We start from the raw sequence: 26,417 nt of genomic DNA on the forward strand, positions 1-26,417 counted from the left end.
TTCCAGGCACATGTTCAGAAGAGAATGTCGCCTCCCTTCTTTCCCCACAACACCCCTCTTCCCTGGCTTTGTTGTCTAATTGAGCAGTAGACTCCGTTGCTACTACAAAGACCTGAGCATTGAATAAAGCCGCTTCTGGTATTCTCCCCATTAAACCAAGGCTGGGGGAGGAGTGCCTGTCATTTACATTAAAGCAGGAGCTGCATACAATATTAAAATAATGAATAACTTCTGGTTCTGATGCTAATCCAGCGTCTGATACTCTACTTTTATCATGTCTGACCCAGCTGCAATCAGCAATCTGGGCTCTCATTTCCCAAGAAAAATAAATGAATAGAGATGATAAATTCAGTTAGAACAGGCTTGCTTGATTGCTTTCAGTGAACAAATCCGGAGGAGATAAAACTCTGTTCCCAGAGCCACTCACACACTTACATCAATACTACTGGGCCTGATTCTTGCTGAGACTAGTAAAAATTGTGATTGCAAAGGATAAGGTAACATATGTTGTACATTTAGGGCTGTACTTTGCACAAGACTGGGATGAAAAGATAGTCCCTGAGCCAAAAAGCTAATAATCTAATCACAAAATGAGAGACAAAATTGGTCTGATTGATGGAAAGTGAAAACATTCAGGTGAAAAAAGTCAGGAGCCCAGTTTATAGCTAGAAGATAAGAAGATGGGTAAGACTTTGTGGCCAGACATGGATGAATCTAATGCCCATTTATAGGTATCCCACAGAAGATTTGCCTTTCTTGCATAATTGCAGGCTTTCACCATACATAGAAATAAAACAAAAAACATGTTAACCACCCTGTCCCCCAAGATTCAAATTGTAACCATCTTATGAAGGCAAAACCATTCTATTCCAAAATGTAGCTAATTAATATTTAGTCTTTTATCCAGATCCTCAGACACATCAGAAACAGAACCTATACAGACCTGGACCTATGTCTGAAAAGCACCTTTTATGTGACATTCTTGGACTTTCCAATTAGGTTTTTCAGTTACCGAACAGTAAGTAGAGTGTGGAAGCCCATGTCTGGAGTTCTGGGGCTCGTGGAAAGAAGGCATGTGTTTTTTGTGACTTTGGGTGTTGATTTGGGAAGGCCTAGATGGATCTGTGATGTCTTTGCCCTGGGTGCTACACCTGGTGGACATGCCTTTCAGGGTCTACAGTGGGGAGGAGAGGTCAAGGGGGTGTCTCCAGTATGGGGATACAGAGATGCAGGAAGAGAGGGACAACCAAAGTTATGAGGCTTCATGGGAAGTATATGAAAAAGCAAATGTGTTTGGCTTGTGAAGGTGCTACCCAGCTACAAAGGTGAGGTGGGTCTGTGGTTGCTTGTCTTGTGCTCTTCTTCCCACCGTCAACTTCATCCTCTTCTGTGTCCCCACTTTTGCACCTGCTTTGTCCTTTTTCCTCCTGCTGTTTGCCTCTCTACTCTGCCTTTGCTCTTTTGCCTTCTGTCCTGACACGTTTACCCATTGATTTTCTTGAATGCTTAATTCCCCTGACTTCTCTTTTCTTTGCTTTTAGCTTGCTTCTTCCCTCTGCCTTCCTTTGCTTCTGGCCCTGTTGATCCCTGAGATTTTTTAAATGACATTTGAAAGGTTTTTAAGCCATAGCTTCCCCCTGTAGCCCTGGAAGGTGGTTGAGGATTACTTAGGAGTGCTATAGGGACAACAATCCCCCAGCAATCCTCATAATTCAACATGATGTTTAAAGCTCCACAGATCAAGGAGGGCTGATACAGAAAGACAGAAAATCACAGTGCTCCAGAGGAGCTGCCCTGAGGCTCAAGGAAAGAAATGAGGGAGTGGGAGATAGTGGAGTGTCATCAACAGTTTAACAATGGGTCTCTGGGGCCTGGAAAGCTCCAGCATTATTCCAGCAGTGATGTTAACCCTATTAAGTTACTTAAAACCCTTTGATTTTTCAAAGCTGGTGGATTCACCTATGGCCCTATCATTATTGCTAAGGAATTGACTATTCACAGGAGGCCAAACTACATTGCTTGTGATTGTCTTATTCCTGCTAGCTTCAACATGAGCTAAGCACATGGAGGCCTGAGGGTGGGATTTGACTCAAAATTACTCATTGCAATTATAAAACGTCAAACTGGCTGGAGTCTGCATCTGTTACAGCATAAAGCACAGATCAGAATTTCTCTGTCCCTCCAAGAAACAGAGTTTTCTGGAGCTGATGGTTTCTGTGTTGTAACCAAAGCAATTAATATAATGTGTATTAGATCAAGAAATACAACAGCTGCTCCAAATCTAGAAATGCAAATAAATTTAAACCAACAGCCAGCAAATATTTTTAGAAGAATATTTTGATAAGACGAATAAGCACTCATTTATTTTTACCACACTAATGCATGAAGTTTTCTAAAGGCCAGTATCTCAGCTGAGGTCAGTAAAGTCCCTCCCAGCCTGAACCTAGGGGCAAGTGAGGCTCCTTTTGCACCTGCCTATCGGATGAAAGGCATCTCCCCTCCTGCACTAGCAGCTTCTGGCTAGCCCATGTAAAGCTCCTGAGTATGATGCTGGTGGCATCAGACATTTTCTCTGTCACTTCTATGGAGGGTATCCATTTTCTTTACAGTGGCCAACCTATTCCTCGAGTCACCTACACAGAAGAAGAAAAGAAAACATGGGGCACAGTCTTCAGAGAGCTGAAGAGTCTCTATCCAACTCATGCTTGTTATGAACACAACCATGTGTTCCCACTGCTGGAGAAGTACTGTGGCTACCGGGAGGACAACGTTCCCCAGCTTGAAGATGTTTCAAAATTCTTGCAGAGTAAGTTTGAAACTTATAAAAGAACCAAATCAAATGAAAGGCCTCAGCTGTCAGTGGAGGTGGTGCTTCCTGAGATGGAAAAACAGTCCCTGCTTTATCACAGAGTCCCTGTGGTGCTTGGGCATGTCACTTAGCCTGTGGCCCAGGTCCCTATCTAAAACTTCCAGGGGTATGATGGTACTCTCAGGTACTGTGATGGTGGTACACATGGGAAGAAAATTCCCTGCTCTTTCACAGCTAAACTGTGAGGAGTCTGGATAAGGATAAATCAAGCACACTAGTTGTTTTTAAGATGCCATTTTTTTTGGTCCCTTCAGGCTGCACTGGATTTCGCCTGCGTCCTGTTGCAGGCTTGCTCTCCTCTCGGGATTTCTTGGCTGGGCTGGCGTTCCGAGTGTTTCACTCTACGCAGTATATTCGCCATGCGTCCAAACCCATGTACACACCAGAGCCGTAAGTACTTTGGCACAGAAGGCATGCAAAGTTGCAGCAGACTAACAGCACAGTCAGCCCAACCAATAATGACCATGTGGGACTCCAGGACACTCCTGGGAACAGAGCTAATGGAGAGTGGCCAAGCAACTGCTCTCTTCTGAAAACATTTTCAGAAGATTTTTAGCCTTTTTAACAAGCGGCATCCTCTTCTGCAAGTTCTTATGGGACCGATCAGAGAGTTTTGCTACTGAAGACATGCTTGTGTGGTGGCTGGGAGGCAAGAGAGCAGAGTACAAAGGCATTTAGCTTAGTTATTAACACCCGAACACTGGTGTGAAATCTAGTGCAGGAATGACTCAATATGTTACAAGCAAGCTTCTGGCAGTAAGATAGAGGAAGTCCAGATCATTGATCCCTTCTCTTTTTCAGTTTTATATTGTAATGTTTCTCTCTGTCCCTGTCCATTGTCCTTTTCCACTTGCTGTTTCCAAAACAGTTTTCTTCCTCTGCTTCATATTGCAACTCTTTCTCCTCTCCCTTACCATTTCTTTGCTTCTTACTTCTTCACACAATGGCCTTTTCCCTTCCATTTTTCTATCCCTCATTCTTCTGATTTTCCTCCCTGCTTCTCCTCACCCTATTCTCATTGTGCACAAAGCCAGGCTGAAATATGTTCCACCTTGCCCTTCTGGGAGCACATCCCTCTCCCCTTTCCATCTCACCAAATGACTTCTGTCTTTGAAAAATTTAGCAATCCTTAGGTGAGTTCTTCCCCAAATATGCCTGTCCATCTGCCAGCTTCAGATTGTGATGAAAATAGTCCTACCTGAGGAAGGGTGAGCTTCCACCTGTCAGTGGGAGGCTGTGGGCCTGAACATGGGCTGGAGTTGACCTTCTGAGGTGCATATTGACACCATAGTGAATTGTCTTAGTAGCCTGAGCTTCATCTAAAGAAGTTTCTTGTCCTTCAGACTGAAAAGTCTCCATGTTCCCTTTGGTGGGGTGATTTCTTCCTGGGCTTTCCTGAGCTGGGTGGGCAGTTGAATGGATGGTTTTCTTCCGTAAGGAAAAACAAGTAATGTATCATCCTTCCTCTGAGGGATGTATGATGATAAAAGCACTGAAAACCCTGGCATGTGCAAGTCTTTCCATCACAAGAGTAATTTCAGAGAAAAATGTTTTCCCATGAGTCTGGAGCATTATTTGCTGGTGGGAGCAAATGCACAGCACTCCTGACTATGTGCTGACTGTGGGACATTCATCCAGTATTGATGGACTGTTCCTAAGTTAAATTTATTCAGATGTCATGTTTTCCTGCAGTGATATTTGCCATGAGCTGCTAGGACATGTGCCTCTTTTTGCTGATCCCAGTTTTGCTCAATTTTCCCAGGTAAGCTGCTCAGTGGTTGTACTATTTTTATAATTGAACACACCAGAGACTAGGTAACTCAGAGGATGAACCAAGAGCTATGAGGGGTGGGGTGTTTATTAACATATTGTTTAAGAGTGGCTGAGGCTGATTTATTTATTGCTTGAAATCTTGACACAAATCACTTCTGTGAACTCATACACCCAAACTCCTTGTGTGAGTTGTTTTTTTTACAGGCAAACCCTTTGTGAAGCCATCATCTAAAACCTTTTTGTAGATGTTGATCCTTCCGAGCAAAATTAAATGGTTCATGAGTCAGATGAATTACTGCCCCACCCTGCAGTCTGAATGTTAGGGAAAGTGAAGATTTTTTGTTGTTTTCTATTGAAGCCACAGAGAAGGCTGAATAACGTGGAGAACTGTCCCAGCTGCAAGCATGGGAGAAGGCTGGAGAGAAGCTGTTTCTTTGGTAGTGTTAATGTCTCTGGAAAAGAAGCCAAACCTCAGTGAAGGAGTAAACTTTTGGCTGTGTCTTACCAGAAAACATGAAAAGGCAGAAAGAGACAGAAAGAGAAAGAAGACAGAAAGACAGACAGAAAGAAAGAAAGGAAAAAGGAAAAAAGGAAAAAAGGAAAGAAAAGGAAAGACAAGAAGAGAAAGAAAGAGAGAGACAAAGAAGGATGGAAAGAAGGATGGAGGACAGAATGGTGGAAGGAAGGAAGGAAGGAAGGAAGGAAGGAAGGAAGGAAGGAAGGAAGGAAGGAAGGAAGGAAGGAAGGAAGGAAGGAAGGAAGGAAGGAAGGAAGGAAGGAAGGAAGGAAGGAAGGAAGGAAGGAAGGAAGGAAGGAAGGAAGGAAGGAAGGAAGGAAGGAAGGAAGGAAGGAAGGAAGGAAGGAAGGAAGGAAGGAAGGAAGGAAGGAAGGAAGGAAGGAAGGAAGGAAGGAAGGAAGGAAAGGGAAAATGGACTTGATGTAACATCCTGCTCACAAGTCAAAAGATGACTTGATGTAGTTAGTAAGTGCTCAGTATTGCCCTCAGGCTCTGCCTTTTCCCAAAACTGGGGTTTCCTTCAAGATAAGCCCTACTACATCTTGGTTTATTAGGATCTGACGTGGTGATGGCTGCTCCCATGTTCTTGGTGTGGCTGTGTATGGGGCTCTGATTTTGCACTGCACAGTCCTCACTGGAGCAAACCAAGAAAGGTACCTCATTATGTACAGTCTTGTGTGGCTGTCTTCTGAATCCAGCTGTTGCATACCTCCCAGGAAAGTCTCCGGTAGCTCCTAAGGTATGAATAAGTTCTTTCAAATCACACCCTGCCATTTAGAAAAAATAACTCATTCAAGACTCCAGGAAAACTCCTGCAACCAGGGCCCATCTAAACAAAGAGAAATATTTAAGGTGCGTGGGTATGGCTGATTTACCTCATTTTGACCATATCATTCTCTCGGGTGTGCATTGTAGACTTGATCAAAAGCCTGTCGAAGCAAGAGGAGAATTTTATTTGACCTCAGTGGGCTTTGTACCAAGCACAAACGATCATGCCTTGTAAATGACATTTGGACAGGACCCTTTGTTCATTTCTGGAGAGATTTCTGGTTTAAAATTGATGTTGCACGATAGGAACATGTCCTGTAAACATTTGTGTGTGGTAGTAAGTGATGGTAACATTTAAAATGTGAGAAATTACATAAGACGAGACAGGAAGAATGTTTGCAATAAACAGCTTGAAGAATAATGGTTTATTGTTACAGGAAATTGGACTGGCATCTCTGGGAGCTCCAGATGATTTCATCGAGAAACTCGCTACGGTAATTTAATAAATGAGGGCTCAATTTTCCAAAGCACCCTGTGTTGTCTTAATTCTGCTGCCACTGAAGTCACTGATAGAACTCCCATAGAGTTGAATGGGAACAGAGTGAAGTCTATGGTTGGAAAACCCCACCCTGAAATGGTTGTATTAAAGGAAAATAACTTTGGCACCCCTTATCCAAAGTGTCAGTTGTGATTAAACACAGAAGCCCAGGCAAGATTTCCTCCAGCACAAACATATTGGGCAAGAAGAGATTACATATTACTAGATCCCCACAAGAAATTTCAGGAGGCAGCTTCAGTAGTTGTTCTACCTGTGAGTGTCCCTTCTCTTCAAACCTGCCAGGCAGATAACATCCTCTGCAGTCAGTGTGGCTCACCTGAATCCTGTTCTGAGGCTACTGAGACCCAGAATTGCAAACTTCAAACAAAAACAAGGATATGCCTGTGAGATTAGTCTCCTCAGTGCCAACTCACCTGGGCCAAAGCATTGTACTATCTTTCCTGTTTCTGATAGACGAGCCAGAGCAGGTTCTTCTGAGTCAGAGCAGGTATCCCTTCAAAATGACAGACCAAGAAGTCAAGCCAAACCACACACCAACTTCATTCAGTGTTGCACTAACAGCCCATTCCCTCTCTTGCTGCTGCACCTAGACACCCTCTGTATGAAACAGGACACAAACTCCTATCAACTAAGGTTCAAACTTCAACTTGGTTGGCCAACCAAAATGGAATTTTATTGCTATAGTTTCATTGTCTCTCTTCTGCTGACAAAAGTAAGCACAATAAAACACAACTGTTTTTGTCAGGGAACTGAACTGACTTGCAGTCACATTGAGCCTAGCACTGTGTCTAGCATTACAGGTGAAGAATTTCATTCTGTGGGGACATTTATCGTATTTATGCAGTTGATATTTGATACATGGCAACATTTTAAATAGAAATGTAAACTCCAGATATATTTAAATCAATGATGTGCTCCTGCTCTTTTTGATCAAGGAATCGTATGTTTCTGTCTAATTTACTTCCTAGGTTTATTGGTTTACAGTGGAGTTTGGACTATGTAAGGAAGGCAATTCACTTAAGGCGTATGGTGCAGGACTGCTGTCTTCATTTGGGGAGCTGCAGGTGTGTTCTATAAATCAACATTTCAAAGGTGTTTATAATCGCTCAAACTTCTCTTCTGAATGTCTTCAGATCCTTATTTTGCTTCATACTTGTGCATAAAATTAGCATGAAACGTCATACTTCATTGAAGAGGTCTAATAAATGTCTCCTTGTATATGTATAAAGGGGACTCATACCTGCTTCTTTCCTAGTAAGTGACGTTGTCATTGTATTCCACAAGAGCATCTCTTTCCTATCTGAAACTGGGTGGCATTCAGTATCTCTGTCTTTCTTTTACAGCACATTCAAGCACTTTTTAGCTAAAATGAATTTCTTATCCTTTGCTCATAGTACTGTTTATCAAGTAAGCCTGAGATTCAGCCTCTTGTCCTGGAGAAGACTGCTGTGCAGAAATACCCTGTTACTGAGTTCCAGCCTGTCTACTATGTTGCTGAAAGTTTTAAAGATGCAAAAGAAAAGCTAAGGTAATCCAGTCATTCCATATAATATCGAGTTTCTTGTCCACTGCCAATACAATGGATCCCATTGCCATAATAAGTCTTGGATTGACAGTAATGATTTGAGAGGCATTAGAAAAATTTGTGCAACGCTTAAAGAGACTAAGGAGTTGTTACTCTCAAAATCTTCTTATGGGCAATAAGGGGAACATACCTTATACATGAGGCCAAGAATATGTGGTTAGTCTAACTAAGAGTATCATCTGTATAACCAAAATGCAACAAAAAAATTATTGTTCGTCCAGCTGCAATGATACTAACACTCAGGATGAAAGATAGCTAATTAATGCAAAACAAGACTGTTTGATAGTACGGTAGTTATAAGTTCTTGTACAAAGAAATCCCCTGCTATCTACTCCTTTTCCTCTGAAGTTATGCTCACCCTTACACTTTCTTTTTTGTCTTAAGTTTCAGTCTGGTGGTGGGGGTCAGAGTCGTCAAGTAATGGGCATCTTGAGGTCTTTGGAGCAGGGCTGTGATGTTAATGAATGGAGCTTCGTCCTTTTTTTTTGTGAGAAGGTGGATGGTGTTGATACTTCCTTTCTTCCTCCTCAGCCCAAGGTTTCCTCAGGGCCATTTTTATGTTTTCTAACATGCTTTACATCTTGGTCTTTCTACATTGATCTGCAAGTCTGTGTTACTTCTAACTTTACCAGTTATGTTGAATATTTTTTTCCTTTGTCCCTTTTTCCCGCCCTAAAACTGTTTATTTTTCCCTCAGCTCCTAAGTTAGCTTTACTATGAATAACTGACCAGTGCGGTGCTGTTGATAGTCCAGGGACAACCAGCATCATCCTGTGCTTGCACCTTTAAGACCTCTGTTATCAGCCCATCCTGGTACTCCGTTATACTGCATCATTGCCTTACTTAGACACAGACTTAGTTCACTCTGCACAGTGTAACTACTTGTTGTTCCTGCCTATATAAAAATTATTAATGATAGGCATAATAGCACAGTTATTCAGAATTAAGCAAAACTAAAACAAATTAGGTAATAGCTGCATGGTCATTAGACAACTGCTCTTACAGCTAAACAAAACTGCAAGCAAGCCTAATAAAAGCAATCCTGAGGCCCGTGTGGTTAGCTTAACACAGAGCCTCCAGCTTGTTACCAGCAGTGTGTTTACAAGTCTACAAGGCTACACAGTAAATCTTTCAGTCATCTGTGACTGAAATACAGATTCAGTTCCAGTTAAACAAGACTTTGAAATAGTGGTCCAGGTTCAGTTCTGGTTCTTGAAACAGAAATGGCTCAGACTGTGTTGGGATTCATCTTGGGTTCTATTTCTGTTTAAACCCCACCCCACCATATTTCTGGATGTTAGCCAAGCCACTGGGGGTTAGCCTTGGTTCACACTCAACAAAATTTTCACTTGGAGATGCCACACAGGGACTTGTCCCAGACCAGCAGTCTCCTCTCTCTGTCTCTATCTCATCCACAGGTAAACACATACCAAGACCCAAGATATTCTGCTGCCCTAGGGTCCCCAGCTCCATAGTCTTCCTAGCTACCTCCCGTGCTATGTCCTCAGTTGTCATAAACCTGCAGCCTCTCTTTCTGCCCTTTTCTTTGGGGTAATACCTGAGAAAGATGGCCTTCTCTTCTGGTTTGTGCTATTAATACCCTGCCCACAGCTTCTATCTTCTCTGTATACTTCTCTAACTGAGTAGCAAGTTTCTTGAGAAAATGAAAGATGCTGCCTTACTCTATAAGGTGCTTCATTTAATTGTTTCGATGATCAAATTGGAAAACTGGTAACATTGAAATAGAGGTCTGGGGGTTGGTCCACTGCCTGTGTTCATGGCTTGCACCTGGAGATGTGTGTTTGTGTGTAATGGAAAACCTCCCTGAAAAATTATTCTGAGGCTGACCTGAAATATTTCAGCTTATTGCATTCGTCTTCTAACTAGGATCTTACTTTCAGCTGAGATTTAGGAAGACTGTCTTCTAATGTGGAACTCTCCCCTTACAAAAACCAGACTGATGCCACTAAACACTTTCATCCTAGCCAAGATATTTTTTTTTCCACTGTCACACCTTGTGGCCTGCTCAGACTGAACTCTATTTGAGACAATGGCCTTAGCTGATAATAATTAGGACTAAACTGAAGGAGCAATGTGGTGATGGCATATTCCGTTGTTCTGGGCATATGAGATTTACCATGCTGAGTCACAGCCTGTATTGTGGGACTCCATAATCAACTCCTGCGTGCTTTCCTTCCTCTTTCAGCAATAACTTCAGTAATCCAAAGCAGATATATAAGCCAGTATCCTGCTGGGGTCTACAAGGAGCCTGGAACAATAGCTCTGACCATCTCATCCCATTCAGAGTCCTACTTTCCACAGTTCTGTGGTCATGCAAATTCATGTTTTCCCAAGATACCAACATCTTAATGTTTCTGCCATGAAATTAACTATTTTGCAGAAGGGAAAGCTGCAAATAAGGGATTGCAAGAATGATGCTTCACTCCGTTGACTAGCTCCTATCTTTGCAATAACCTGGAAGCCACTACCAACCATGCCAGAAGTTAGCAATCTGCTTGCTCCTTGGTACGCCAGGATGGCATAGGTACTTGAACTTACTTTCCCAGAAATTGCAGACTTGGATCAGGGATCCTATATTTTGCATTACTGAAAGGAAAATGAGGTTTTCAAGTTTGGCAAATCTCAATAGCTTCATAGTTGGCCTATACCAGGAGCAGTGTTGCCATGCCAATAGCATAATTGTTTGGAAAAAACCAAAGGTAAGGACAAATGCAGATTCAAGAGTGTTACAGAATGCTGTAGGTCTCAGATCACTCCGCAGGAATTTAAGTTATTTCCTCTCACAGATTTTCTTATTCTCCTCATCAAATGCAAACACCGAGAAAAGACTGAGGTACTGAGAAAAGGAGTTTTTCAAGTTTCTGTGTGTTTTTGTATTTTGCTTCAGGAAATTTGCTCAAACGATCCCTCGTCCTTTCTCTGTTCGGTACAATCCCTACACCCAGAGGATTGAAGTCTTGGACAATGCAAAGCAGCTGAAGAACTTAGCCGACACTATCAATAGTAAGGAACGACAGATTTCTTACTTTGAATTCCTCAAAACTTGGATCAGAAATAGCAACCACAAAGCAGATTTTGACTGGTTGCATGTAATGTTCTGAACCTGACCAAGTTCAAGCAGCACACATCTCCTTTCTAGTTCAAAAACTGCTTTGCAATTCTAGTCAAGCTTCAGAACAGCATTTCCACTTGACTAGTTTGTTATATCTGAAATATCCAGTTTTAGTGGAGGTGCTAGGAAAGGCCAGAGGGCCTTGTGATGGATTCCAATGTGTGGCTTTAGCTGTTCTCAGTAAGGAAGAAAAGGAAAAGCTTGGCTTTAATCACATTTCCTTTTGCCATTCTAGCATTTTTTCCTGATATGTTTTCCCCTTAACGTTGGCTAGCCTCCTAAAAGCCAGAACCCCTTATTCTGTGAGCCATTCTTGTGTGGCTGGTGAAGGCCAAGGGCTGGGTCTGCAAAACTTACTCCAGTAAGACCCTAATAAATGTGTGTGATCCAGCAGTTATTTGTTCACCTTATTCTTTCAGGGAATGGATATAAAGGATAAATATATACAGGAGTGTTAGAAATGTGCTAGCTGTAGGATTAAGTGCTCTGATTCTTTCCTTTGCAGGTGAGATGGGGATCCTTTGCAATGCCCTCCAGAAGATAAAATGAAGATTCACTGTAACTTGTTAATTGCTGGCTACTGACTAGAAGCTGCCATGTGCAAATACCAGTCTTCATCTAGTCTCACTCTATTATATTCCTGTGTATTGCATGAATGCTTATGTTATATATCTTATTTACTACAGATTAGCAGAGAAAGAGACACCTACAGGTGACCCTTGACTCTTTTGGCCTTCAGACACTAATCCATTTTTTCTCACTAATGCAAAAAATCCCGGTTCTGGGAATCTGAGGAAAGCCATCATATTTCTTGTGCCAAAGTTCAGCAGAAGCAGGAGATCTCCACTGTTTAGAACTAGTCTGCTGCACCTGTGATGTTGCATTACCACCCTGGGCCCAGAGACAGGATGGTAATGACTAACAGACTAATCCATCTTGCTTTCTCTCACAGTCATTCTCCACTCAGTCCCTCATATTTGTGCAAGGTTCCCATGGAGTCCAAAACTCTACACTTTTCAGGGGGTATACATATACTACTTGATCCTTTGTATCTCTACTTTTACACACCTCTATCCTAAAATACTTTTTTTTTCCCCTAAGAGTGTGGTGTTGCCATTGACCCAAAGCACAAATGCTAGCAGAAAAGACAGCAAGTGTGCTGTAGCCTCATTAACAAATACTTATCACCATGTATAAATATACTGTATATTCATGAGCACCAATCCCAAAAATGTTTGTGCAAGTCAAGAGCACTGTATGCCATGGTGTGTCATTGATTTGCAGAGCAGAGTCCCTAAGCAAGGCACTGCGACTGCCTATCCAGAGCATGGAGTCTGTGCCTTAATACAATACCCATAAAACATCCCTTTGGAGGAGAGTTATCTAAAGGCAAGTCTGTGTGGCTTTTTGCAGTTGGATGTGAGGTCAGTTTGTCAATATCAAATAGCAAGCAAGGAACTGTGCAGATGTTTTAACAGGCCATCAAGGCCTTATTAGTCCAGTCTCAGAGCTGTGCTGGCTGTAATATTGTGTAACATCATGGATTCAGAGCTGATTCAGGACAGGCCATCTTGCAGAAAAGGGAGACCTCTCTTAATAGACATAATCAGCTACTCACTGTAGAAGGCTGATGTGTGAAGGCTACCTTGTGTTGTGTGTGTCCTTCTCTGAGAGTGCTTTATTCAGCACTGCTACAAGCTGTCTCCTAACTTTCTGGACTCAGAATCCAGGAGGTGGATACCAGCACCTTGGAAATGGAAGAGAAGTCGTTCTTACAATGCAAGTGAAGACATCAGAGTCTTCCAAATTCTAACTCATTGTATCTGTGGCTAGAGTCCCAACCAAAGCTATGGAAGGCCTGGGTTAGCTGTGTCCCAGTCTGAGTGCATTTAAACCCAAACATGATATCTTTCAAGACAGCTCCTAAGTCATGATACTTCTTGGGGGTCTCCTTCCTTCTCCCACTTGAGCTTTAATCTCCCTTTTCTGGTTGAAGCAGTTTTATTCTTCCTGGATTGTAGCTCAACTGAGGCAGCAAAAGGAAGCAAGGGTGAGTCCAGCTTAACTCAACGGCTGAGCCATGAAGAGAGAAAAGCTTGGCTGTTCAGAAAGCCATTTCCATATTCTTCTATCCAATAACTTTCATTCAAAGCAGCTAAATGCCCTCCTGGACTGGTCCACATTGTATAATGCCTCCCTGTAGCTCCCTAGTTGAAGGAGGAAGGAGATCAGCACTTGTACATTGGAATAGAATGGAGCAAAGCTAAGCAGAACAGTATTTCCAGCTTGCAACAATTCTGCATGATGTTACTAACGTGATTCAGGAGTCACATTTCTGTTAGAGATCCAAACATGGAGAGGGATTTGAATGTCCACAAGTCTCATACCTACTGTTGTACTACTCTTGTATTTATAGTCTGAAAATCAATGGAGCTTTAATGTAAGCATCATCCTTTAGGAAGATAGAAAGTACAGCTGTTTCCTTTATATTTATGGTGGGTAATAACATTAATCTAAGCATACCAGCTGGAACCCTTTTCAATAGACATATACTTATGCAAAATGGTATCATTTTGGTGCTTTGAAGTAAGCTTTTTTATCTCTCTTTTTTCTTCCTTTTTTTCTCATGACAATGCCTGTGTAGATCTTTCAGTCCTGTTTGGCATGTATTTTCTGTGTGAAAGTAGCCCATATTTTTCTCGCTTAATATAACAGGACCCATAAGGTAACTGTACCACAAAGAGACAATTTCATCTCAAGGGTGAAGTCTTTCAAACTAATCCTCGGACAGCTTTCCAAGCTCCCCTGCTTCTGGCTGTTGTTATGAGTGACAGCAGCAGTAAATCTACAGTGTCCTGAGAACCCAGGATTCATGGTTGCCTTTTATGTGCAGGTGGAATTTTTGAACAGTATTGATGCCACACGTCTGATTCTGCGTCCCTTAATGAAGGTTTAAATAAGCAATAACTCCAGCCAAAGAAGATTAACATAGCTGTTCAGCAAGACTGAGAGATGAGAAAAAGTTAAATGCTCAATATTTTAAATGTACTGAAAGTACATTTTGTTGCAGAACAAATTAACTTGCACATATGTGCTTTAAATAGTACAAATAAGTTGCATTTTAAATAGTACTTCTTAATAGGTGACTTCATATTTCTATGCTAAAGACAATTAAAGTTGTATAGCAAACTGGCAAGTTATCTGGCCAGTGCAGCTCCTCTCTGTAAGGTAACCACATGGGTCGGTCCAAATTAAATTCCCAGGTAGGGGGAATGCCCATTTGAGGCAGATTCCAACTGAGCTGAGTATACCTCATCCAGACAAAATCATGAGACTGATATTAAAAAAAAATTCTCTAGATGTATGTAATTATGTATAAATGTTCAGCAAAGCCTTGATTGCTCTACCTTTGCATACACTGTACATCATTGTATGCCTCTCTACATAAAAAGCTGCAGAGCAAAAGCAAAAGCTACTCTTTAAGTAACCTTCCTCTCTTCCACCCCACTATGATCACAGTTTTTGATGTCCCCACCTGTTTCAGGTGACCAAAGAAGCCATCTCATGAGGCCCCTTTCCTTTGCAGTGACCTTGACCAGAGTCAGTGACGGTGATGGAAGGGGGAGATGTCAGCACAGGTTACACAGGGAGGTGGTCTCCTCTGGGTGTCTTAAGATGCCTAGATATGACATGACTAGGGAGGCTTTATTCCCCAAAGAATGCAGAAATTGTTGAAAGAGGGATTAAGCACAAGATGAGCCCACAGGAGTGAGTTCTTTTCAAGCCTGTTTTTTTGCTGCTTCAAACCATTTTGGCAGTTGACAGAGAAGGCTTTCTTCATGTTCAAATGTAACCATTTAAACTAATCTAAATAAACAGAAATATTAATGCTGCATCAATCTCAAATGAATAGTGTTATGATCACACAGGGTAGAGATATTTGCAATGGGAACTGATAAAAAATGGACAGGTTGTTTGTGGTGACCATCCAGTGCCTTTTAAAGCACCCACCCCAGAGGCTGCAGAAGAGGAGCTGACCCTACTTTTGGGTGGGAGATCTCCACCTTCTGCAGGGAAAGGCTGCCTGTCCTGATGGAAAAGGATGATACGCTGTGGTCCAGACCTTGCACAGCCCTTTAAATGGCAGCACCCAGCCTGAGACCTCTCCTCCTGCAGTCCTAGAAGTCCCCAAAAGTGCTGAAAGCAGGACTCTGGGATGCCTTCAGATCTGACTTACACCATGACACCATGGGTGAGGCCTTCCTGGGCCTGCCCCAAGCATGGATTCAAGGTGGTATTGGAGTGTCCGCTGTCTGGGCAAGGACATTTCACCAGCTGGAGAGCTAGGGCTTTCTATGCTGGTTTCTCAGTGGGCTGCAAAGCTGTGATGTAAGTTCTGCCTATGCTGCTTAAACTGTCACACTGGCTGATGAGTCCAGTTTAGCTCTATGAAGAAACCTCAATTCATACATAGAACTATGACTAGTGTTGTACAATCATACAGAAATGGGGCTCTGACACTGGAGTACAAAGACAGCCGTAGGACTCTGATGTCCCTGCTCTGCCAATATTTGTGATCAGTGCCATAAATGTGCATCTTGTGCCCAAGGGCTTTCACCCTGCATGTCCACATGTAGCTGGAGTAGGCGACCTTGTGCCATTTGTTGTTTGTTCCATGCCTGTGGTGTGGACGTGGGGGTGCCTGCACCCACCCTTCATGGGAAAGGCCCAGTTTGGACTCAGATAGTCAGACTCAGCTCAGCTTGTTCTCCTGTGCCCAGCCTTGCCACCACTGCTGGGGGAAAAGCCTTTTGCCCCCTTAAAGCCCACTTCTTCTGAAAACTGAATTGCAGTTTGCAGCTGCAACTCAGCCGCCTCTGAAGTGTGCCCTTGCCCTCCCGGAGCCCCCCGGGACGGGAGGCGGCGGGGGTGGGAGCCCGGGGCAGCCCACGGGGCGGAGGCTGCGGCGGCCCGGAGCCGGGCCGGGTTCAGCACCGCGGACAGCGGCCTGCCCTGCCCTGCCCGGGGGCGGCGCCGGCTCCCGCCGCGCCCCGGCCCGGGGCCGGGCTGGGGAGCGTCGTGGGGACACCTCTTCCCGGGCTGGCACTTGCCACGCTGTGCAAACCTGCACTGCCCGAGGTCTGGATGGGCCAGTGTTCCTCAGGACGCTGGCTTCTGCCTACTAGGCAGGGTGCTTCAAGATTCGCCTTGGGTTTTCTGTCTCACCAGGCAATAGGCGGGGAAATCCAGACCTTCCTAGTGTTCTGTCATGGGCCAAGGGGAAACATGGTGCTGTCATGGTCTCTGGAGAAAAAAATTTGTTGGCACTGTCTTTATCTTCCTTGGCCAGGGAGGGGGCAACAGCACTGGGATATGTGACCCAGCCAGGATCAGCAAGGGCATATTAGAAATGGATCCATCTGCAAAGGGAGGTCAGAGGGGTTGGCTCCTCTGTGAGCCTGCAAGATTACCTTCACAGGGGTTCCAGTATGCTGTAACTTGGGGTATGAAGACACAGGTGCTCATACCCAGAAACATGTTTGTGGAGGTCAAGGGATGCCATGCCCTGGCAGGAGCAGACCTGAATCCCCACTAAGCTTGCCCTGCCAGCTGTGAGAAAGATGTGACCCTGGGCTTTTTGAGACTCTGCCTCACTGGAGATAAAATAATGACAGAAACAAGTTCCAGCAGAGGAACTTAGCCTTGAGGCTGCACTCAGCTCTTGTAGGTCTAAAGTAGAACAGGTCAGATCCTTTGGGTAGGAAAAGCTCAGAATTAGGCAATGAACTTTGGCTTTGGCTCAGGTCTCTCTGCCACTCCCACAATTGTGTCTGTGTAGAGGGGACACCACTTAGAGCTCCTTTGGTTCCCTGGGGGCATGGTTAATGCAGAGGGGGCCCCAGTGAGGTAAAAGAGGGTAGGGAGGAAGGACAGTCTCAAACATTGTGCTGGGCACTCCACAGTGGGAGATGTAAATGGGGGTCAGGCTAATTGCCTCTCCACAAAGGAGCCCATCTCCAGGGTTGAACGGCTTGCAGACACCTTCAAACAGAACAGGAGGGCCCCGCTTTGAAGTTACCCAGAGGAGGAGGGTTATCTTGGGCTCTTGCGCATATCCTACACAGGCGGTTTCCCTTGATGTGTCTGGCATGGCCAACATAAATGTCCCTACACCTAACACAGTAGAAACCAGCTTGTTTTGCTGCTGTCTGGCAGCTCTGATCTCACCACCCACATACAAACACAGCATCTCCAGTTCACCACATCCCCGTCCATTGCTCGGGAAGAAGCACTCACATCCTCAGGCAGCTTCTACTCAACATCTGGCAATTGCAATTCATTGCCCTGTCTCCCAATGAAGACTGACTTTGTGGGGATCTCAGGCCAAAAGGAAGAGGCCAGCAGGAAGGAGATGCATGGCATAGAGTCACTGAAGAGGCGAGGCAGCCTGGACTCCAACAGGGAGGATGGCAGAACCACTCTCATCCTGACCTTCACCCTCTGCAACGTGAGGAAGATTGAGCTCTCTAAGGCAGCCAAAGTCTTTGAGGTACAGACCTCACCATTCCCTTCCTCCCCTGAGCCCTCTCTTCTGTGCCTATTGCCTTCATCTCTCCCACTTTGCATGTCCCTCTCTCTCACTGTTCTTCGGCTCCCTGCCTAACTTATGCCTCCACCTGCTTTCCCGCTTTCTCATTGTCCCTGTTTTGCTACAGCTGCTCAGAGAGGTTGGCTGGCCTCTCCAGGTGAAGAATGAGAGTGCTCTGGAGGGAGGGAGCAGTTGGACATAGTAATTTAGAAGAATCATCATTTTATTAAAGGGCTGTTTAGAGCATATACCAATCCATTATTTCTTTCCAGTAGTTGTAGTGGCCAGCCATGACTAAACAACAGGTGAGCATTTCAAGTACTCAGACTGTGGGGATGTTAGAAGCTAATGAATTTTCTCTGCATATTGGGCAGGAGATACAGAGAACACAAGAGCTGTAAACCATAGAGGCATTATATATTCAGGGCACTTGAAGTATCCCTACCAGGTGCTCACTCTCATCTGTGAAAATGAAAGTATTACATTTGTTATTTTTAATCGTTTGCAATTATATAACGATTATGGTGTTAATATAGATCAATAGATCTTTTTTCATTCTGCCAGGGTTTTAAGAGTTACCCAGGCACTCATTTGTTATTTTGGCACAAATGAAATGCTACAGTCAACAGTATCTCATCTTTCATCTCCATCTATCTCTACCTGATTCTACAGTGTTTAATCTTTACCTCTGACTATATTTTAGCTCCTTCTAAACTAGGCATTATTAGGCTTCATTGCTTAACATGCACTTCTTGTTAAGATCTATTTTAGTCACCTTTTAAAGACATTGTAGAAGTGTATCCAGACTTACCTGGATTTTCAGTGTTTGGAAAAGCTTCATCATATGAACATCGGGCTCTTGCAGATGTTTGAAACTCAGATCCATCACTTTGAAACCAGACAAGCCAGAAAGCCCAAGAACTCTGCTGATAATCTTGACATTTTTGTTGAATGTGAAGTTGACAGTGCTGATGCTAGTGTCCTCATCAACTCCTTAAAGAGAGTAGCAGAGGATGTGAAAACTAGCGGAGAAGACAAAGGTAAGAAACCTATGCATCTGTTAGTGCTCTTTTGTTTATTTTTGTAGTAACTTTTTTAGCATTAGCTTCATAATAGTAATTGAATTAGTCTGGGAATCAGGTGAGCACACATCCATTTTTCTTCACTGCATGACAGTTTTCTCTGAATTGGAACCATTCCCATTTTTATGGAAAGGGAGGCATTTCATCATATAGCCAGTGGAACTGAGGCGAGGAAATCATTCCAGCAAAAAGGGAGATGAGAGGGATAGAGCAAAACAAGAAGCTGAGGAGAAACTGGAAACTCCTCAATGACAGGAAGATCATGGGCTGAGAGCTGAGAGCTGTGCAGAGAACTGACCACCCCGAGGTGAACACAGACACTTGACAGGAACACAATGGTATAGCAGAGGGTCTGAATGTTTCATTTACTTGTAGTGTAGTGTGTCAGTTTTATTAAAAGAAGCAGTAGCTCTCTGTTTATGGTGTCCATAAACATCTGGATCCAGCAGTATTGTCTGTAGCTAGATTGCTCCTTCACTCAGAAGAGCTAAATGCAACCAGCTCAAAGAAGTGTCCAGAGTACAAGAGGGAGAGATGGTCAGCAGAAGGCCTGCAGGGCAGGCTGAGAGAACCAGGGGATGAGCTCTTGTAGAGAACAGACCCACTGCCAAATCTGGAGTAACAGAGCTTCAGACATTCTGCCAGGCACCTGAAAAGCCTCTTTGGCAGTTGTGCAGCTTCAAAGGTTGCACTTTAGGAACAGTTTTTCAGCTGACAAAGTGCTGCAAGTGGCTCCTCCACCACCTGTGCTGTATTTGAGTCACAATCCCTATCAGTCATCAGGATGGAAAATGAGTTTGCCAGACGTAGATCAGTATTTTTCCTGTTTACAGGCAGGTAGGGGATTGGTAAATACAACAAGCTGTTAGAGACCTTTAATACAATCCCAAGGATGCCAGAGGTGTCCCTGACAGATGAGATGAAGGAGGGTCCATTTCATAGGTTGAATTCTCTGAATACAGAATTGCCATGAGGTTTCCCACCCTTGACAAGGCCAGGCAGAAGTCCCCAGGGCCCCTTTAGCTAATACAGCCCTGTTTGAATGCCTTTGGTTATTGCTTGAAATTCACCTTCAGGCTAGTGGTTAGAGACAGAACGTGCCAAGCTGCTCTCAGGAACTGTGGGGATATCAAAAGGATATATCACTGTCATCAGGGAAAGTGGAGAGCCAAAGAGGGTTTTGGAGCAGAAGAAGTATTTCTTTAAGATTTCCTTGGGAGTTGAGAGGTTTATGCTCTGAATTAGCAGTTAGTTTCAGGGACTGGGACTACTGAGACTGGGATCTACAATAAAAACAAGGGACTGTTAAAAGACAATGTTTTTATGGTTAAAGCAGAGGAATATTAGGAACGTAATTTTCTTCACATTTTCCTTTTTCTTATGGTTTTGAACAACAACCTTAAAAGTAATCAGTCTTATTTTGGATGTAATGATGCTAGAATTAATATAACTGGTATGCAAATGGCCAGAGTCTTTCTCTTTCTAAGTTAGCTCAGACTTACACACAACACTCCTTAGTTTGTAAACAGTCTTCTCTGGGTGTTTTAGACCCCAGAATTCAGTAATGCCCTAAGCAGTTCATTTGACTTCAAGATGAAAAGGTCAGAGTTGTTATTCATGGCCCACAGAGACACCTTACTTGTGGGCACCAGCAAGAACTGGGGATTTGGAGGTTTTGGCCTTAAAGCTCTTCATGGTTTTGGTCCAACTGAGGTGAATTTAGGGGTGCTAAAGTGTCAGAGCATTTTCAGCTTAGCTAGTCCCTAGGTCTAAGATTGGCTAGCGGCCATTTCACTGATATATCTTATTGAAAGTGGTAGTGCATCTTATTCAAAGAGGCTAGCCGTAGTTTCACTTTCTAGTGGGGTTTGCAGATGCCTGTGAGAGCACATTGGTAACTAGGAGACATCTAAGTTGTATAAACATGCTTACTGGTCACCAATTATTTTCCTCGGAAGATGCAAATATGTACGTTCCAGCTATCCCTGTCACCTGAGGCTCAAGCTCCTGGATTAATCTATTTTTTTTTTTCCCACATGGACTTTTTATTTGTTTCTTCAGAGTTTCTAGGTGAACCAGATAGCCCTTCCCAAGCAGTTTGCTGACAGACAGTGATGAGACAATGTCCTGCCCATAGGTGCCTTTACCCAAATTAAGCACCATCCCTGCTTTATTGGCTGCATCCATTTCTGTGACTGGGCCAAGGGTTCTGCCATGGTCCTTCCTCCCCTCTGCTTTAGCCTCTCTGCACTCTCCCAGGACTCAGTAAGGGATAGGCAAGATGTGTACGGAGGACATACACTGGAGGACTTATGATCAGGTACAGGTTTTGAGGCGATATGGCCATAAATGTCAGAACAGGCACATTGCATGCAGAACTATTAGTACAGCCAAAGACAATGGCTCAGCAAATAATTCTGGGGTGATGTAAGACACCTGTTAGACTAATATTTCTTCCTTCTTATCACAGAATTGGCCATAAATGTATCAAAGAACTGGAATTTCCCCAAATTACTGTGTATTTGTAGCCTTGTGCCTTTGTGAACTGGCTGTGCCTGGATATAATATAATAGGGCTAAAGCTAAATTGCCATTCAGTACAGATGCCTGGTCTCTTGTCAAGTATGAGATTAACGTGACCACAAATGGACCTTGAAGTCAGGATACTTCTTGGCCTGTTTTGTTTATAGAAATTTCTTGTTTTCCTTTTAAAATTTTGCTTTCACTTTTAAAGATATGAAAATTTAAGACTACTTTTTAGACATGATCAAAGTGTTTTCTTAAATCCAAAATGTAAAAATAAATTTGTTGTGCTGTGTAAAACAGAACAGCTCATTTGGACCAAAAATAAATAATTTTGCCTTTAGAAATTGTTTCTACTAATTAAAACTGAGAGATTATAACTGCAAATTAGTTTCAGATCATTTTTCATCCACTCTGCCGGTTCGGTCAGCAAATTAATTCAACTGCTGACATATGGTGACATGTAGATATGAATATTCTTAGATATTGATGAAAAGTAAGCTTGTAATCTTCAACACAATTTTTAATTTCTGTGTCTTTTAAAAATTTTTTGATCCGATGTCAATCAGCTCTTGCTGCTTTCTCACCAGTGCCCTGGTTCCCTAGAAAAATCCAAGATCTGGACAAGTGTCACCACCTGGTCACTAAGTATGATCCCATTTTGGACCATGGTCACCCTGTAAGTTTGACATCACTGTTATTTCATTTTTTAAAAAGAAATTCTCTGTAGGGAAATTTTTGTAAGGAGAATTTCAGGAGTAAAGAAATACTCATGAAAAGACAGAAAAAACGAAGAGTTGGATAAAGGCTGATCTTCAGCAGAATTAGGGACTATAGAATGAATAACTTAATAATGAGAAAAGCTTATGGGTCCTGATTTATCAAGGTACATATGATCAACATCAGACACAGGCTGAAGTAATTCCTATTTAAAATATTCTTTAGACTGAGTTTACGTTTCATTGTTTAGTTAAAAAAAAAAACAGAAAACCTGTTGGTTTTTATTTCACCCGATATATTTGAAGTGTGTTTACTTCATACTAGCCAGTCCACATAACAGTCAAGTTCCCCAGCCTTCTGCTCTTTGTGTTTTTTATGTTTTGACCTTTCAGATAGTCCATATCTGCATTTTTAGTTTTGCATATGCCAGGAATCTCATTCAAGTGCAAATGTACAGAGGATGGTAATGAGAACAAGGGGCAAAGAGCTAGTCACTAATAAATACCAGATCCTCAGATCCCACAGAGGGGAGTATTATGCTTAACCTTGCAAAAATTGTCTAGACAGAAAATAAGATAAATACATGGCAGCGCTGATTAATGGATATAATACCTGAATGGAGATAAAACTGTGACTGGGGAAGCTCAGAAGGTCTAGTGATTTCGGCTGAGGTAGGCATCTAAAGTTTAAATAGGAAGCAAACTGGAAAGATTATAATCCTAATTTGCATCTGACTTTTCACAAGGTCTTTGGAGCCAGGATTTTGGCAGTATTTATTGATCTTACTCTGCAAAATATTGTTAGACAATTTGTGATGGGGTTTCCCTTGGATTCAGGTCTGGGTTATGCGTGGGCTTCAAAAAGGGCTTTACTCCTAACAGTTTTGTGTGTGTACTCTTAGCCTTGGCATAAGCAGAAACTCCAAGAGAAGGAAGAGGAAAAACACACTGTAGAGTCCTGCTCTAGTGATGATAATATTAAGGCAAAGTACTGGGAACAAACAAACACACACTTGTTTCTCATCAAAGCTTTCTCACTTTAGTACAGATGAGATATGAGTTAGGTATAGACAAATAAGGGAATCCAAAGGGCCATTTGCTGACTGACAGGGTAGGTCACAGAACTGTTGTGAAGCATTCTGCCAAACATCACATAGAAGTGATGCATGAAAAGGAAAAAAAAAAGGAAAGACTTTGCATTGAGAAATGCAAGGAAAATTTAGATAGATGTTAACAGAACTTACAAGATTTTGCCACTCCCTTTTCTAAATGTCTAAATTCTGTTTAGATCCTTTTATTAACCTACATAATGTTAATGTTGTTAGCTATGTACAGTTCTGTGTGGTACAAAAAACTTCCCAATTCTATCCTCTATTTCTAAGAATCGCTTATTAAACTATAATGCCCTAGGAGGGCTTCATATCCTCCTTAATCAGGACATCTTTCATTCTTGCTCACATCTTTCTGATAGAAACAATCCAAGTATTTGTCATTTTTCTAAGCTAGCTCTGAGGCCATTTATCATGAGATAAATGAATGCACATTGGGAACTCTTTGTATTGGACTAAGTTCCCTTCCGACTTTGCTAAATAGGAAGTATGAGCACTGAAGAGGGTGAGAGAAAGCACCAATGGTGTAGAGTTACGGAAGCATTGAGTGGGGATAAATCTACACTGCAGAATGCAGTGGAATGTAGAGATACCTAAACTAACTTGAAACAAGTTAGCTCAGGCACTGAAAATCATTTGCCTGTGGTAGGAAGGAGCACAATATGGGCTCATTTACTATGCTGCTAAGCGTGGCTCATAAGTAGACACTTTGGAGGAAAGTATCAAATACACGGATGGCTCAGCAGAGATTTTGCATACACATTTACTACTGAATGGGTAATTTGGTCTGTCCATCTCAACAGCTTCACTTTGTTCTTTACTGCCTCATTAATAGCCAGAAAAGCAAACCGATGACACTGTGACACCAGTCTCAGGGGCATCCTGACACTGGCTGTAGCGGTCCCCCAGGAGGCTCCTGCTGCTCAGAGGGTGGGTACAGAGCCCTGGGAACAATGGGGACAAAGCTGACAGGTCACAACATCAACCCTAGTCTGGCCCGATGGCTTTTCCATGTGTTTTGCATGGACTTGTTATAGCTACTGACAAGCAAGGGTGGCATCTGAATGAACATATTATCCATAACACATGACAAAAATAAACATGCTCTCGGGATCCAGTTCTTTCCTCAGATTCACGCACACAATACTCATTAACTGCAGTGTTACTGGTATTATTGCTACACTGAAAATTATGTGAATAAACCTAAGGGAGAAATTTGGCTTGCAGTATGCAAAGTGGTTCCAGTAAATTCTGAATATTTTAGAATAATAAATATTTGTACAGTGATGCTGATCAACGCTGCTTTATGAGTTATATTAGTAACACAGTGCCAGATTTCAGATTTTATTCCTATTATGAATGATGTAAAATTCAAAGGAATTTGATTCCACATCTCTATTCATATTGAATATCTGGAGAAGCCTGCTTGAAGCTCAGCTTCTAGTAAACACTGAGGAGGTGAAAAGAAAAATCTGGTATTTATTAAGTAAACTGCCCCTTTAAACAGATACCACTGAATCTGTCTTTATCATAACATGGTAGTAAATGGCCAAGGGGGGATTGAGCTGAAAGCTTGTACTTTCTTCAGGTTCAGTGGTGGTTCTAATGATTTCTAGCCAGGGAGGACCCCTTCTTCACCCAAAGCGCAGGGTATGGTGCAGGTGCAGTGTACTTTCTCTGGCGAGGTGTTACTAGGCTTGGTACCACCATGTCCATCACAGCCCTATCCTGCAACCTTCGTGCTTAGCGCAGGAAAGAAATGATTCAGAGATTCAGATCTTTCCTAGCAGAAGTGGCACCCCTATTTCAATTCAATTTTTAATGTGATAGGCATTTAAATTTGACTGTAAGTGTAATGGTCTGTGATGTAGCATTTATGAACATCTCCAAAACCTTCCCACCAATCTATGTTACTTTCCATTCTGGTCACAGGCCCCAAGTTTTCATCAAAAGTTCACAGATGTAACTGACTTTGGCTTACCCTGTTCATAAGGCTCAAGATTTATTGCCTCAGAGAAAATAACATGTTTGAGGCCTAGGTTTTCTAAGTGCTTCTGTTAGCAAATTTATTTATGCCCACAGATCTTCCTTAATGTAAAACTTTTTTTGAATTATTTTCTAACTCAGGGATACACTGACCTGGAGTATAAGAAACGGAGGGCATTCTTTGCTGACCTTGCCTTTAATTACAGAGCGTAAGTATAAGCTGCTTAAACGACACTTCAGCAGTCTACATGCACTTTCAGAAATCTTCGTGTACAAAAAATACGAGAATCTTAATCTTCTGTCAATGTATCAATAGGACTATCTTTTAGAAAATAGAGTTTATCCACAGAATCTTTCACCCTCTATGAAATAGACTTTTCCCACAACACAGCAAATATGCCTTAAGATAAAAATCTTACAATTGCATTCATATCTTATTTAGTGCTGTATTTTATCTTAGCAGAGATGATTTCTCAGAATGACTCTTTCATTTCAGTTTTGCAATTCTTTTAGGACTAGCTCCTGAGCTGAGGCTAATCTTTTTCAGGGAACTATAAGGAACAATCTTTAGGAATGTATTTTTGACAAAGAAAAGCAATTTACTATTTTTGTTATTTGTTTGACAAAATATCTCTAGCCATGTATATTAGCTTCTTAAAAACCTAAAAACTTCTCAGGTCTCATGTGGGTGATTGAAAATGTTTCTGCCTTAATGTGTAAAACTTCACCAGAATCAGACTGCCACCTGACAGAGTCAATCAGGTGAATAGGTAGAATTGGTTACGGATTGTCAGCCTCGTGGTGTCCAAGAACTGGTGAAATCTACCAAACCTTGAGAGACTTCTACTGAGCACAGTTTTCTCACCGCCACCATATACCACAATGCAGCACAAAACAGCACAAAACAGCACAAAAGCAACACAAAGCTACCAAAGAAGCAACAGTGAGGAAGAGGAGAGAAGGCCACAGTGAGGAAATGGAGAGAAGACCACCCATCACAGAAGTTAGTGTATACCTGGCAGCTGTCTGCTGAGGAGTTTATGAATACTTTCTATGAAGGCACACACTGTGTTTTGGTTTCTAGGTTGCCTTCAGCAGAGGTAAGAATAAGCCTGAAGGCCTCTTTCTTCTTCTGTAAAGCAGAACATGGCTCCCTTACTTACCATATCCCTCTGTTTCCTCCATGCATTGGAAGAGAGGACAAAA

At 42.5% G+C, this 26,417-nt stretch overlaps 2 protein-coding genes across 2 annotated transcripts in view; both read left to right on the forward strand.

The window, feature by feature from the left end:
- PAH (phenylalanine hydroxylase) overlaps window positions 1-15,097 on the forward strand; it is a 42,194-nt gene extending 27,097 nt beyond the window's left edge. The window contains exons 7-14 of the mRNA XM_064456308.1: window positions 2,610-2,806; window positions 3,124-3,259; window positions 4,562-4,631; window positions 6,365-6,421; window positions 7,455-7,550; window positions 7,881-8,014; window positions 10,980-11,095; window positions 11,710-15,097. Coding sequence (XP_064312378.1) covers window positions 2,610-2,806; window positions 3,124-3,259; window positions 4,562-4,631; window positions 6,365-6,421; window positions 7,455-7,550; window positions 7,881-8,014; window positions 10,980-11,095; window positions 11,710-11,753 — 850 coding nt within the window. The 3' untranslated portion in view covers window positions 11,754-15,097. The remainder of the gene's footprint in view (window positions 1-2,609; window positions 2,807-3,123; window positions 3,260-4,561; window positions 4,632-6,364; window positions 6,422-7,454; window positions 7,551-7,880; window positions 8,015-10,979; window positions 11,096-11,709) is intronic.
- Window positions 15,098-17,559: 2,462 nt separating this feature from the next.
- The window catches only part of LOC104041893 (tyrosine 3-monooxygenase), a 31,943-nt gene continuing 23,085 nt past the window's right edge, over window positions 17,560-26,417 (forward strand). Inside the window, exons 1-4 of the mRNA XM_009501235.2 lie at window positions 17,560-17,754; window positions 18,659-18,833; window positions 21,988-22,076; window positions 25,353-25,420. Coding sequence (XP_009499530.2) covers window positions 17,560-17,754; window positions 18,659-18,833; window positions 21,988-22,076; window positions 25,353-25,420 — 527 coding nt within the window. The remainder of the gene's footprint in view (window positions 17,755-18,658; window positions 18,834-21,987; window positions 22,077-25,352; window positions 25,421-26,417) is intronic.

Source organism: Phalacrocorax carbo, chromosome 1 (assembly GCF_963921805.1).
Source record: "Phalacrocorax carbo chromosome 1, bPhaCar2.1, whole genome shotgun sequence".
NCBI lineage: Eukaryota > Metazoa > Chordata > Aves > Suliformes > Phalacrocoracidae > Phalacrocorax > Phalacrocorax carbo.